The 14,004-nt window shown below is 45.3% G+C and overlaps 1 protein-coding gene across 1 annotated transcript in view; it reads right to left on the bottom strand.

Moving 5' to 3' along the window:
- Positions 1 to 13,637, bottom strand: part of LOC144489254 (thrombospondin type-1 domain-containing protein 4-like) — a gene marked incomplete at its 5' end in the record, with an annotated part of 46,231 nt that extends 32,594 nt beyond the window's left edge. Inside the window, one exon of the mRNA XM_078207122.1 lies at positions 13,372 to 13,637. Coding sequence (XP_078063248.1) covers positions 13,372 to 13,637 — 266 coding nt within the window. The remainder of the gene's footprint in view (positions 1 to 13,371) is intronic.
- Between the last annotated feature and the right edge of the window lie 367 nt (positions 13,638 to 14,004).

Below are 14,004 nucleotides of genomic sequence, written 5' to 3'. Positions count from 1 at the left end.
AAGTGCGAATGAAATTCCTTTGAACTGTAGTCACAGTTATAATGCAGGAAATGCACAGCCAATTTGCGCACAGCAAACTCCCACAAACAGCAACGTGACAATGACCAGATAATTTGTGTTTTGTCATGGTGATGGAGGAATAAATATTGGTCAGGACACTGAGGATAACTCCCCTCCCTTCAAAATGGCGCCACAGTATCTTTTATGTTCACCTGGGAGGTGCTCTCAGTTTAACGCCTCATTTGAAAGACATCACCTCCCTCAGTATTGTCGACCAGGGCAGGAACAGGAAGCTGTCACATTCTGGTTCGGAGGCAAGTGTGCTACCAACTGAGCCCACAGCTCATAGCATGACAGAGGATTTATAGGGTTTTATGAGGATATCCTGGATAGATATCTACTTAGCAGGGGCTGAACATGAAAGTATATTTATTAGTGTCACAAGTAGGCTTCCATTAACACTGCAATGAAGTTACTGTGAAAATCCCCTGGTCGCCACTCTCCGGCGCCTGTTCGGGTACACTAAGGGAGAATTTAGTATGGCCAATTCACCTAACCAGCACGTCTTTCTGACTGTGGGAGGAAACCGGAGCACCCAGAGGAAACCCACGCAGACACGGGGAGAAAGTGCAAACTCCACACAAACGGTGACCCAAGCCGGGAATTGAACCTAGGTTCCTAGCGCTGTGAGACAGCAGTGCTGACCACTGTCCCTTTTAAAAAACTACTCAATAAAGAAACCTATAAGTATGAGAGAAACCTGAAGCTGCCAATGAGTCGGTGATACGCCTTGTTTGAAACGTTTTTTTGCTCTGTCAAGGCAGGGTGCAAGCTTGACAATTCGAAGCAATTTGAAGTGTACTGGATCAGATCCTGCAATGAGATGACAATCCAGTTGCCTCAGTTCACCGCTAAAATAGATATTATATAAATCTACCCTTACTCCTCTGCCTTGCACAGAAAAATTTAAACAACTGTAACAATATCATATGATAGGGAGCCTGCGTGTAAGGCTTAGTGAAACCTTTAAAGATACCTTAAATTAGAGGGTTTCCCACAAAGTGACTATATGAAATGGATAATGAAGGGTAGCCTTGTTTATAAATTAAAGATTTTTGACTTGTTGGCCCTTTTAACTCCTCAATCCCCATCCTCCGCCCTCCCCATTGCCACAACCCACTGCTTCTCCTTTGTACCCTCAAGAAAACCTTTTGTTTCCCCCTTCCCCCCCAAGAGAACCAATGGTTCTTCAGCACGGTGACACAGTGGTTAACACTGCTGCCTCATAGCTCCAGGGACGCGGGTTCAATTCTGACCTTGGGTGACTGTCTTCGTGGAGTTTGCATGTTCTCCTCGTGTCTTTCCTCCAGTTCCCTCCCACAGTCCAAAGAGGTGCGGGTTAGGTGGATTGGCCATGCTAAATTTCCCCTTGGTGTCACGGGGGCTAACAGGGTGAGTACGTGGGGATACAGGGATAGGTCCTGAGTGGGATTGTTGTCGGTGCAGGCTCAATGGACCGAATGGCCTCCTTCTGCACTGTAGCGATTCTATGGTTCTTCACTGGCTATTGGAATCCAAAATCCTAGTTCCTGATTCCCTTGCTGTATTCCAGGAATGGCAGATAAACCATGACATGAAAACATCTCATGTTAACAGGTGAGGTTAGCTCTCCCATCTGCAGCAGCTAAGGACCAGTGCTGTCTGAAAGAAAAGACTTGCGTTGGCATCTTTCATGATTCCAGGATGCCCTCTAACCACTTTGCAACCAATGATGTACTTTGGAACTGCTACTACTGTAGCATTGTGGGGAAAAAAAGCTGACAAATGGGGCACTGCAAGGTTGAGATAAATGCGATAAATCTCCCTTGATGGCATTAATAAATGTTGGATAAGGCACCTGGAGAACTCCACTCAACTTCTTCAAAAAGCACCATAGGATCTTTTGCTCTCCTGAGATGGGTGTTGTTTTGTATCTCACCTGAGAGCTGTTATATGTGTATGTTGAAAGTTTATTTGTTAGTCACAAGTAACGCTGCAATGAAATTACTGTGAAATTCCCCTAGTCGCCACACTCCGGCGCCTGTTCGGGTCAACGCACCTAACCAGCACGTCTTTCAGACTGTGGGAGGAAACTGGAGCACCCAGAGGAAACCCACGCAGACACGGGGAGAACGTGCAGACTCCACACAGACAGTGACCCAAGCCGGGAATTGAACCTGGGTCCCTGGTGCTGTGAGGCAGCACTGCTAACCACTGTGCTACCGTGTCGCCCAATGTTTCTAACTAGAGACGACACTTTCTATCTGCTACTCTGAACATGTTGGTTAGGATAAAATCGCTGGTTTTAACCATCATTAACCCATTCTGCACACCACAGCGTCTACCTTTCTTTCGCAATTCACAAAGTTGCAGCACACGCTGTGTAAAGCACCGTGCACCAAGGATCAAGTACAAACAGTCCCATTATTCTTTTTTTTGGGTCACCTATCTGTCAGGCATTTTGGAATGCTTTATTAGAATACAGGGTGCGTAGAGAAATCTCCAGTTATTAAAAACCACTGGCTGCTTTTCTGGCAGCGTGTGACCAGGTACATTGTTCCAGAGAATGTGAAGGATGCACGGTCTGAAAGGCAGCCACCTGAAAATGTAAAATTATATCTCTTATTATAGACTGCCTATTGATCCTGTTTATAAAAACGATGCACTCAACCTGTCCTTTATTACAGGGAATTTTTTCCTGCGTTGGTATTTGATTAGTTTGGCAACTTCGTTCATAAACTTCTGACCTTGCTGCCTGCATACCAAAGCTATTTTTAATAAGCACGCAGAGTGTCTTTCACTGCATTCTCTCTGACCTGGCTAGCCGGAGATGCCAGAGGTAAGTCTTGCTTACGCACACTCATGATGGTTCTTGCTTGACAATAGATAGCAATAGCCTCACCCCAGGGTAACACCATGCTCAAGTAGGGTAGAAAGATGACAACGGTACTTTTTACCTTGAAGCACAGATTGTTCATCAATTGGGTAGACATTTGGTGGGTTCTTCAACGGGTGGGTGCCCCATCTTACTCCCAGGCAGTGAGGGTGAAAAGCATTCCCCTTGTCACTCAAATAACACATTTAGCATCTGCATCCTAAATACTTTTATTTGGAGTTCTTCTCCAGGGTTTTTTTTATCTGGGTAAACACCTGTCACGAAATGGTAGGATGCTATTAAAATGATTTTCTTTTTGCAACAAGTAAAATTAAACTGCCATGTATTTTGTAAACCATGTCTGGGCTGCACCCAAGAGAATAGGGAACAGGGTGTTCTTTGCAATCGATACAATTAGTAGTCACAGTGCGCCAGGAAGCAGTTTGAATACAGGTGAGGTGTTGAAGAAGCATCAGCAAGAGAGAGTTTTAAGTTTATTTATTAGTGTCCAAGTAGGCTTACATTAACACTGCAATGAAGTTACTGTGAAAATCCCCCAGTCACCACACTCAGGCGCCTGTTCGGGTACACTGAGGGTGAATTTAGCATGGCCAATGCACCTAACCAGCTCGTCTTTCGGACTGTGGGAGGAAACCAGAGCATCCGGAGGAAACCCACGCAAACACAGGGAGAATGTGCAGACTCCTCACAAACAGTGACCCAAGCCAGGAATCGAACCCGGGTCCCTGGTGCCGTGAGGCAGTGGTGCTAACCACTGTGCCACCAAGGCAGCCATCTTCAGGAAACAGCTCAGTTAGAGATGAAATGCTTAAGACAAGACAGGTTGTGCAAAAGATCATTTTCTTCAATGAACTGAAGACCATTCCCAAGTCTTGGTCATTTAAGCTGTACGGTGTGCTAATCACTGGCTAGAACTGACCCATGGTTTTATGACTGCTGTTTAGGAAATGGGGTTTCGGCAGAGTTTAGGTAGAAGGGAAACAGATGCTTTTGGGTTTTCAGTCTTTGAGGGACTAAGGTGTGCTATCTTTAATTGGCTGATGTAAAGAAAACAAAGACATTGTAATTTTTTTTGATTGGTAAAATCATTGTTGTATTACTTATGTGCTGGAAAGCAAGCTGTTGGGGGTTGATGAGTGTGGTAATTGGAATAAGAGAGAAGGTGGCTATGAGAGTCTTAACTAATAATAAGAATTGGTTGATATGATGAACCTAGAGGGACTTCAAACAGATATTGACACAGGGCAATATAGGAGTAGATTTGAATGGGTTGTTTTGATTCAAAAAGGAATATATAAAGATGGCAAGAAAACCTGTAAGAAAGTAAAGTAAAGGTAGGGTGAGTTTTCTCATCTTTTATATCCTAAGAGCTAAAGTAAAGAAATGAATTTAGGGCAGCACGGTGGCACAGTGGTTAGCACTGCTGCCTCACAGTACCAGGGACCCAGGTTTGATTCCTGGCTTTGGTCACTGTCTGTGTGGAGTTTGCACATTCTCCCCGTGTCTGCGTGGACTCCCTCCGGGTGCTCTAGTTTCCTCCCACAGTCCAAAGATGTGCAGATTAGATTGAATGGACATGCTAAATTGACCCAGAGAGGAGAATTTTCCCATCCCACCCACCACAGGAATTGTAGCAGACCGTTCAAAGGTCCGTTGACCTCGGGTGGGATTTTCCTGTTTTGGAGCGAGAGCAGCTGGAAAATCCCACCCTTAGTGTCGGGGGATTAGAAGGATAAATATGTGGGATTATGGGGATAGGGCTTGGGTGACATTGTTGTCAGTGCAGGCTTGATGGGCCGAATGGCCTCCTTCTGCATTGTACAGATTCTATGATTTAATCTATTCTGTTAGAGAGCATTTCTCAAGAGACTGAGTGAGACAATGAAGGATCAAAGAGAAATAACATATTTAAGGAGATACTTGAACCTCTGTGAGGGGTTGGCAGTTTAGGTCTCTCAACAGACAGCAGGAATAGCTGGTCAGAACGCTCAGAAAGTGGTTTCAACAAAGCCAAACCTGAAAAACCAGCTGCCGTTAACATCAGGGGTCACCCCAAGAGAAAACAAAGAAAGTGTGATAAAATTATTAGGATTCTATAGATTTTAAAGTCTATGGAGTTGCTGAACAGAAAAAGGGACGGTTAGCTCTGAAGGTAGTTAAATTAAGATCCTTTGGAACTATTTTAAAGAACTGTTGACTGTGTGAAGCCATTTTTGTGTTTAAGTGTAATTTTTTTCTTTATATTTTTAATAAACATTTACTTTACGATAAAATCATCACAAGTAGTCGGGGACATCACATCCAGATTTCAGAACCTCTCCTCATACTATGAAAAGTGGGAATAAATGTTTTGGCAGCTGTTTCATGTTTCCTTCTGGGACTTTGGGTAGCTTGAAATTTACCACCAGCCGTGCCGTAACACTGTTAAATGCCTCCCAACAGATCATGCTGCACAGTGCCCCTCCCTTATAAACAGGTTTATCAAATGGCCTTAATGCACAAAAACGTTTTGAGGTGGAGAAGATTTCAGTCATTGATAACCTGAAGTTCCCTCTGCTACCAGCATATAGGAAATACAATGGATATAAGGGCCGGGATTCTCTCAAAACAAAACTAAGTGCCCAACAAGCGAGGAAACAGGAGTATTTCCTGTCCATTTTTTTGGGCGTACTTACCAGAATGAATCTCCGACATTCTAAGCAATGCAGAGTGCCTCAGTGTGATCCACCTGAAAAGTGGTAGGTGGGGCCTATTCCCGCCTGAGAGGCCGGCAGCATAGTGCTGAGTGGGCCACTGTGCATGTGTCGATTTGTCAGTGTGGAGATTGGCGCATGCACAGTGGCCCTCTATCGCTGTCCTCCGATCACTAGCCTTCTGGATTCCACGCTCCCCGCCCCCCCCCCCCCCCCCCGCCCCCCCCGGCCAGCCCCAATCTCCCTCCCCCCTCAAGGCCATAGAACATAGAACATAGAACAGTACAGCACAGAACAGGCCCTTCGGCCCACGATGTTGTGCCGAGCTTTATCTGAAACCAAGATCAAGCTATCCCATTCCCTATCATCCTGGTGTGCTCCATGTGCCTATCCAATAACCGCTTAAATGTTCCTAAAGTGTCTGACTCCACTATCACTGCAGGCAGTCCATTCCACACCCCAACCACTCTCTGCGTAAAGAACCTACCTCTGATATCCTTCCTGTATCTCCCACCACGAACCCTATAGTTATGCCCCCTTGTAATAGCTCCATCCACCCGAGGAAATAGTCTTTGAACGTTCACTCTATCTATCCCCTTCATCATTTTATAAACCTCTATTAAGTCTCCCTTCAGCCTCCTCCGCTCCAGAGAGAACAGCCCTAGCTCCCTCAACCTTTCCTCATAAGACCTACCCTCCAAACCAGGCCAGCCCCAATCTACCCACCCCCATGGCTAACCCCCACCCCCCCACCCCAATGACAAGACCCAAAATCCCCCACGATGGACAGCACTGATCGCCTCCTCATTCCCTCCCCCACCGATCCCAGTGCAGAGTGACCGTGGGTCCCTGCCCCCAGTATGCCCCACCCCCAGTATGCCCCACCACCTTGGTACTGTCCAGTGCCCGGTGGGCAGTGCCAAGATGCCCAGTGGGAAGTGCCAGTTTGCCCAGTGGGCAGTGCCAGGGTGCCAGGCTAGCACTGCACTGCCCCAACCATCCGGGAGGGGGGGGTGGGCTCAATGACCCCTGTCCCCACTAGCAGGGTGAGGATGCCTGTTCCCCATTAGTGGGGAGCAGTTGTATTTCCATATGATAATCAGCTCTGCGCCGATTTCAGGCACGGAACTGATTGCGCTAAAACAAAGCGCTTGGGAGTCTCGCGACTGGTGGAACCTCGCGAAATGCCTCCCGCTGTTGTCTCCCAGCCCGTGCGTTGCCTGAGCAGTGAATGGGCTGGGAGAATCCCAGCCAAGTTCACTTCCATTTTCAGAAGTTATTTGATAAAATTACACTTAAGGAGCTTTCCAAGAAAATAAAGTTAAGAGAGAGAATGATAAATTAGCTAGTTGGGTGAAACATTGGCAAGGAATTTTACTGCCCCACCCGCCCCAGGAATCAGAGCGGGTGAGGGCCGGACAATGGGAAGGTCCGTTGACCTCGGGCGGGATTTTACTGTTTCGGGAAGAGCGAGGCAGTAAACTCCCGCCCATTGTTTTGGGGTCTAGAAGATAGGACACAATGATGGAAAAAAGTTCTAAAGGAGTGGTGACTGGAATTCTGAAGGGAGGCTGTGCTGGATCCCTTGCTGCTTACATTATTCATAAAGAAAATAGCACAGGCCCATCCTGAAAAATTGCTGATGACAACCAGCTATGTGTATGAGTGATGTACGTAGGGGAGACTGACAAAGAAAGAAATCTGGACCAACTTAGTGAATGGGTTGAGGACTGGAGGAAGGATTCAATGAGGATAAAATGTACAATGATGGAGGAAATATGGAACATATGCACTCAGGAGGCAATCTCGTTTGGTTTTGATTAGCAATTGCAGAGACGATGACAATTATTGACCACATACTGAAACTTCAAAAATAAAGAAAAACTTACATTGATAGAGTTTCTTACCTAACCTCAGATTGAGGGAATATCCTTAAACCTAATTGTAGGATTCGCCACAAAGATATCAATAACTTAAAACATGCCAATTTAACTCTGCAAGACTCATTCGTAAAGCTCAAGATTTAAAATATTCGGCTAAATTTGCAATGCAAACCCCTGAACTAACTCTACATGCTGAACACACTCGCCAAAATCTAATTAATTAAGTAATCAATAGGTAGGAAGGAAATTGCATTTACATAGCACCTTTCCTGATATCAGAAGCTCCAAAGTACTTCAGAGTCGTAGAACACATAGAATCCCAACAGTGCAGAAGGAGGCCATTTGGCCCATTGAGTCTGCACTAACCACAATCCCACCCAGGCCCTATTCCCACGCATTTACCCTGATAATCCCCCTGACACTAAGGGGCAATTTAGCCTGGCCAATCCACCTAACCCGCACATCTTTGGACTGTGTGAGGAAACCGGAGCACCCGGAGGAAACCCACGGCAGACACAGGGAGCAAGTGCAGATTCTGCACAGACAATGACCCAAGGCCGGAATTGAGTCCGGAGAAGATCTCATTCTGTGATCTCGCTGTGCATATCCTGTTCCTGTTCCCTCATGTGATTTAGTTGCCATTGCGGGATTTGTGCCCGTGGTTAGTGGGGCCATCGCAGCTCTTGTTTCTTATTCATAACAGCACTCAATGAAGAATGTTGCAATATACAGTTGAAATCCTCACACCTAGAATATGCTACAGACTTTATACATTACACAAGTACAAGCCATTCAATCCAGCCAGTCTATACTGCTGTTTATGCTCCACACAAGCCTTACTTCACCTCTCTCTATCAACACATCCTTCCCCCTCATGTGCTTATCTAGCTTTCCCTTAAATCGCACCTAATCCATTCATCTCAATCGCTCCGTGTGGTAGTGTGTGCCACATTCTAACAATTCTCTGAGATTAACCTCAGATCTGTACTTACGCACATGTTAATTCAGTTTCTGGAATCCAAGACCTGAGCACAAGAAACAAATGCTGACATCCCAGGGCAGTACTGAGGGGGGCTGCACTGTTGGAGGTGCCTCCTTTCAGCTGAGCTGTTAAACCGAGGCCCCATTTACCTTCCCAAGTGGATGTTAAAAGATCCCATGGCATTATTTTGAAGAAGAGAATGGGAAGTTATCCCCAATGTTCTGGTCAATACTTAGCCCTCGATCAACATCACAAAGATGGATTATCTGCTCATTGTCACACGGTGGAACCTCGTGTGCGCAAATTGATTGTTGCGTTTCCTATATTATGATGTGGAGATGCCGCCGTTGGACTGGGGTAAGCACAGTAAGAAGTCTCACATTAACCTGGTGTTGTGAGACTTCTTACTTTCCTATATTATAGCAGTGAATATACATCATAGAATCCTACAGTGCAGAAGGAGGCCATTTGGCCCATTGAGCCTGCGCTGACAACAATCCTACCCAGCTCCTATTCCCATAACTCCACATATTTACCCTGCCAAACCCCCTGACATTAAGGGACAATTTAGCATGGCCAATCCACCTAACCGGCACATTTTTGGACTGTGGGAGAAAACCGGAGTACCCGGAGGAAACCCACATCATGAGTACTTCATTAGCTGCAGAGCATTTTGAGATGTTCTATAGCTGTGAAAGGCACTATGTCAATGCAAGCTTTCTTTTTCTTTCTTCAGATTACAACCACTCCTTTGCTTGCATGACTACATGTCGAATTCAGAGGAACAAGCCAGAAATCGAGGAACATTCATAAATGACAAGCCCCAAGCTCCATTTGAAGAAATCTCCAATAGCACATGGAGTGAGTTCAGGGCCACACACTCTTAATCTCATCAGTACCATTTATTGTGCATCCCTAGGTGCTCGGTACTTGAATCCAATTTTCCGATTGCAAAGCTATCCATCTTGCGGTCACATCTACAGATGCACATCTGTACTATTTCAGAAGGTTAAGAGTTTGCAACTCATTACGCTGTTACTTACTATGAAACCAAAAGAGAAAATGCTGGAAAATCTCAGCAAGTCTGGCAGCATCTGTGAGGCGAGAAAAGAGCTGACGTTTCGAGTCCAGACGACCCTTTGTCAAAGCTAAAAGGCATAGAAAGTAGGCGATATTTATACTGCAGGATGAGGGAATGAAAGATGAGTCATAGCCACAGAAAGCAGGGGAAAAGGCTGCTAATGGCAGTCCACAGAGAGAATAAAAGGAGTGAATGGCCAAATGGCAAAGAAGCTGAAATCAGAGGGTAAGCTGTGATTAGCAGCCTTCTCGCCTATATTTTGTGGCTATGACTCATCTTTCATTCGGTCACCCTGCAGTATAAATATCGCCCACTTTCTATGTCTTTTAGCTTTGACAAAGGGTAATCTGGACTCGAAATGTCAGCTTTTTTCTCTCCTTACAGATGCTGCCAGACCTGCTGAGATTTTCCAGCATTTTCTCTTTTGGTTTCAGATTCCAGCATTCGCAGTAATTTGCTTTTATACTTATTATGATACTAGTCAGACAGCCTCCCAGCTCCAGGACTTTGCAAATGCTTCTAATGTTACGCCTGGCGATCAAAAAGTTTGGAACAACTATTCACTATTTTCTGGTTCCCCAGCTTCAGTTCGCCTCGATTTTTAAGTTAATGGTTCATGAAACTGGGCCAGATTTACAGTTTGATAATCCCTTATGGAATCGGTAGCATGAAGACTGGTGGGAGCATGACCCTACTCTCTGATCATCATTTACACTGATTTACGAGATTAACTAGCAAGGATTAAAAACATTCGTACACAAGAGTGCAATTTTAGCTGTGAATTTAGAACATTTTGAAGGGTCAAGATAACAGAAAACATACTTCTGAGTGAGCTGGGGGGAACTATTTTGATGCAACTTCCAGCAGTTTGAAATACATTGAGCATTTAAAACCAATAATTATAGCGATGCACTATTTTTAAATTAAGTTAATTGTTTTGAGATGTATTTGGACCTTGACTTGAAAAATCTAGAATTAAAATCTACTGGTGACCATGAAACCATTGTCGATTGTCGGAAAAACCCATCCGGTTCACTAATGTCCTTTAGGGAGGGAAATCTGCCATCCTTACCTGGTTTGGCCTACATGTGACTCCAGAGCCACAGAAATGTGGTTGACTCTTAACTGCCCTCTGACATGGCCTAGCAAGCCACTCAGTTCAAGGGCAGCTAGGGATGGGCAACAAATGCTGGCCAGCCAGCGACACCCATGTCCCACAAATGAATACAAAAAAACACTTATTACCCCGGTTTAAGTCTTGATGCATGTTTCAGAAGTCTTGTGGGGCAGTGGTAGTGTCTTTACCTCTGGGCCACAATCTCTGGGTTCAAGTCCCACTTCAGGACTCGATGGCGGAGGTTTGTTCACTATGTGGCCAAACAGGTTCATTATCAGCCTGTTAATCCTTCCAATATGCTTGATGGTGAGTGGAAAGACTGGGAGATATTCCTGGTCAGCCACAGTGTGGAAGGCAATGGCAGCTACAGGCATAATCATGGGGACAATCCAATGGAAGTTAAGATGATAAAAGGGGAGGCGATGGCCTAGTGGTATTATCGCCCGACTATTAATCCTGAAACTCAGCTAATGCTCTGGGGACCCAGGTTTGAATCCCAGCACGGTAGATGGTGGAATTTGAATTCAATGAAAAAAATATCTGGAATTAAGAATCTACTGACGACCATTGTCGATTGTCAGAAAAACCCATCTGGTTCACTAATGTCCTTTAGGGAAGGAAATCTGCCATCCTTACCTGGTTTGGCCTACATATGACTTCAGAGCTACAGCAATGTGGTTGACACTCAACTGCCGTCTGAAATGGCCTGACAAGCTACTTAGTTCAAGGGCAACTAGGGATGGACAATAAATGCTGGCCAGCCAGCGACGCCCATGTCCCATGAATGAATAAAAAAAAAAGTTTATGGTCACCAGTGACCCAATAGGGTGTGGTACCTGACAGAGAAGGAAGATGCATGTTTCAAAGTTGGATTGACACAAAATTCAATATTTAACCCTGGAGGTAGTTGGTAAATGCTTTCTTACAGAGAAAAAAAATTATTTTAGGGGCTGCACACAATTCCAACCAAACATGAACACACTAACAGATGAAAAACGATACATGGAAATGACTTTCTGGCCCTGCTCCACACATCTACTTATGCATCACATTATATAACCCCCTCACCCTGTCCAAATATCATTCAATGCTAAATCATAGACAAAATATTTGTGCTGCTTTGTGGACAAGTGTCACAGTTCATTCTTGAGAAAATATCACTGCATCATTCGTGCATTACATAATTTGATTGCCAAAAATTGCAAGAAATCAGTTCCAATTCTACTCACAGAAATTTGCAAAGTTGTTTAAAAAATGTCATTAAGTCCAGGATTAATTATTGCTTGCTCTTTATTTAAAGTGCAAGGTTATAATAAAAATAAATAATCATCGTATCTAATACTGATCAATTTAAAGGATGCTATTATTTGGAACCATAGAATCACAGAATCCTTACAGTGTAGGAAGAAGCCATTCGGCCCATCAATCTGCACCGAATCTCCAAAAGAGCATCCCACCCTGGCCCTCCCTTCTGCCCTATCCCTGTAACCACGCACATTTATCATGGCGAATCCACCTGATCTAAACGTCTTTTGGACACTAAGGGGCAATTTAGCATGGCTAATCCACCTAACCTGAACATCTTTGGACTGTGGGAGGAAACCGGAGCACCCGGAGGAAACCCACGGGGAGAATGTACAAACACCACACAGACAGTGACCCAAGCCGGAAATCGAACACAGGTCCCTGGCGCTGCGAGGCAGCGGCGCTAACCACTGTGCTACCGATTCCCAGGTGGAAAATATTACTTTAATTTTTGTAGTTTTCTTTGTACTATGCAGTTTAAACTACTTTTGAAGTTAGGGGCAAAGAAAGATGGCATAGTAGAATACTCTAAGAAGGTTAGAGAGGTCATGCACAGTGCTAAGAAAGATGGCCAATAACCGATGGTTTCACTTATCTCCGGGCAGGGAATAGCCAATCTTGTTGGACCAAAATTCTGCTGCTCTACAGCAAACTGATCTCATCTCATTCAAGGTTAGTTAACAAGTAACAGGGGCGGCACGGTGGCACAGTGGTTAGCACTGCTGCCTCACAGCACCAGGGACTTCAAGTTTCATTCCAGCCTTGGGTGACTGCCTGTGTTTGCACATTCTCCCCGTGTCTGCATGGGTTTCCTCCAGGTGCTTCAGTTTCCTCCCACAGTCCAACGATGTGCAGATTGGGGGATTGGTAAATTGCTAAATTGTCCCTTAGTGTCCCAAAATGTGCGGGGTAAATGGGTATGGTTATGGGGATAGGGCGGAGGGGGGACCTGGGTAAGAAGTTCCATTGGAGAGTTGGTGCAGATGTCAGAGAGTTTTTTAAAAATTAGTGTCACAAGTAGGCTTGCATTAACACTGCAATGAACTTACAGTGAAAAACCCCTAGTCGCCACACTCCAATGCCTATTCGGGTACATTGAGGGAGAATTTGGTACGGCCAATGCACCTAACCGACACGTCTTTCAGACTGTGGGAGGAAACCGGAGCACCTGGAAGAAACCCATGCAGACACGGGAGAACGTGCAGACTCTGCCCAGACAGTGACCCAAGCCGGGAATTGAACTCGGGTTCCTGGTGCTGTGAAGCAGCAGTGCTAACCACTGTGCCGCCCTACAAAAGTTGGTGCAGACGCGATGGACTGAATGGCCTCCTTCTGCATTGTAGGGATTCAATGATTTAAATTTGGGGTGGCCTACCTGTTCCACATGAGACGGTGCATTCGCTGCTTCCAATTTGTTTCCAGTTGAACTCCCTCTTTTTCCTCGGCCCCTCTCCCCAGGTGAGCAACCCTGCCTCAGGACCCGTTTGGTAATCTCTGGACTGCAGCTGGTTTGCATGCACTCCGCTCACAAAGTTCTCCACCTCTCTTTCACGGAGAACGTACACGTCACCGTCAGCATTGTACGATAGCTGACCGTTGAAAGCCTCTCCTGGAACAGACAGAGAGGTTTCAAATTTTACACTGGAAGCAGCAATCAAAGAGAAAACTGATGCAGCTCAGTGAGAGGGTTATTAGATCCAGGATGGAAGAGCCATGTATTCTTCAGGACTAGCTCCTGTTTTGCCCCCATAAAGGTGATGCAGTGTGCAGAGGAATTGGATTTCTGCTGCACTGTTGGTGAAGTTATGGTAAGACAAGCTCTCTTCCACCTTCTTCCGTCAGGAAAAAGATACAAAAGTCTGAGAACGCATACCAACCGACTCAAGAACAGCTTCTTCCCTTCTGCCATCATATATTACGCTGATCTCTCTTTACTCCCTAGTTATCACTTTAACACCACATTCTGCACTCTCTCCTTTCCTACTCCCCTATGAACTCTATTACTAGG

This window comes from Mustelus asterias, unplaced genomic scaffold (genome assembly GCF_964213995.1).
Source record: "Mustelus asterias unplaced genomic scaffold, sMusAst1.hap1.1 HAP1_SCAFFOLD_2063, whole genome shotgun sequence".
NCBI classification, from domain to species: Eukaryota; Metazoa; Chordata; class Chondrichthyes; order Carcharhiniformes; family Triakidae; genus Mustelus; species Mustelus asterias.
Note: the sequence above shows the minus strand (reverse complement) of the source record. Positions and strands in the feature narration are given on the sequence as shown.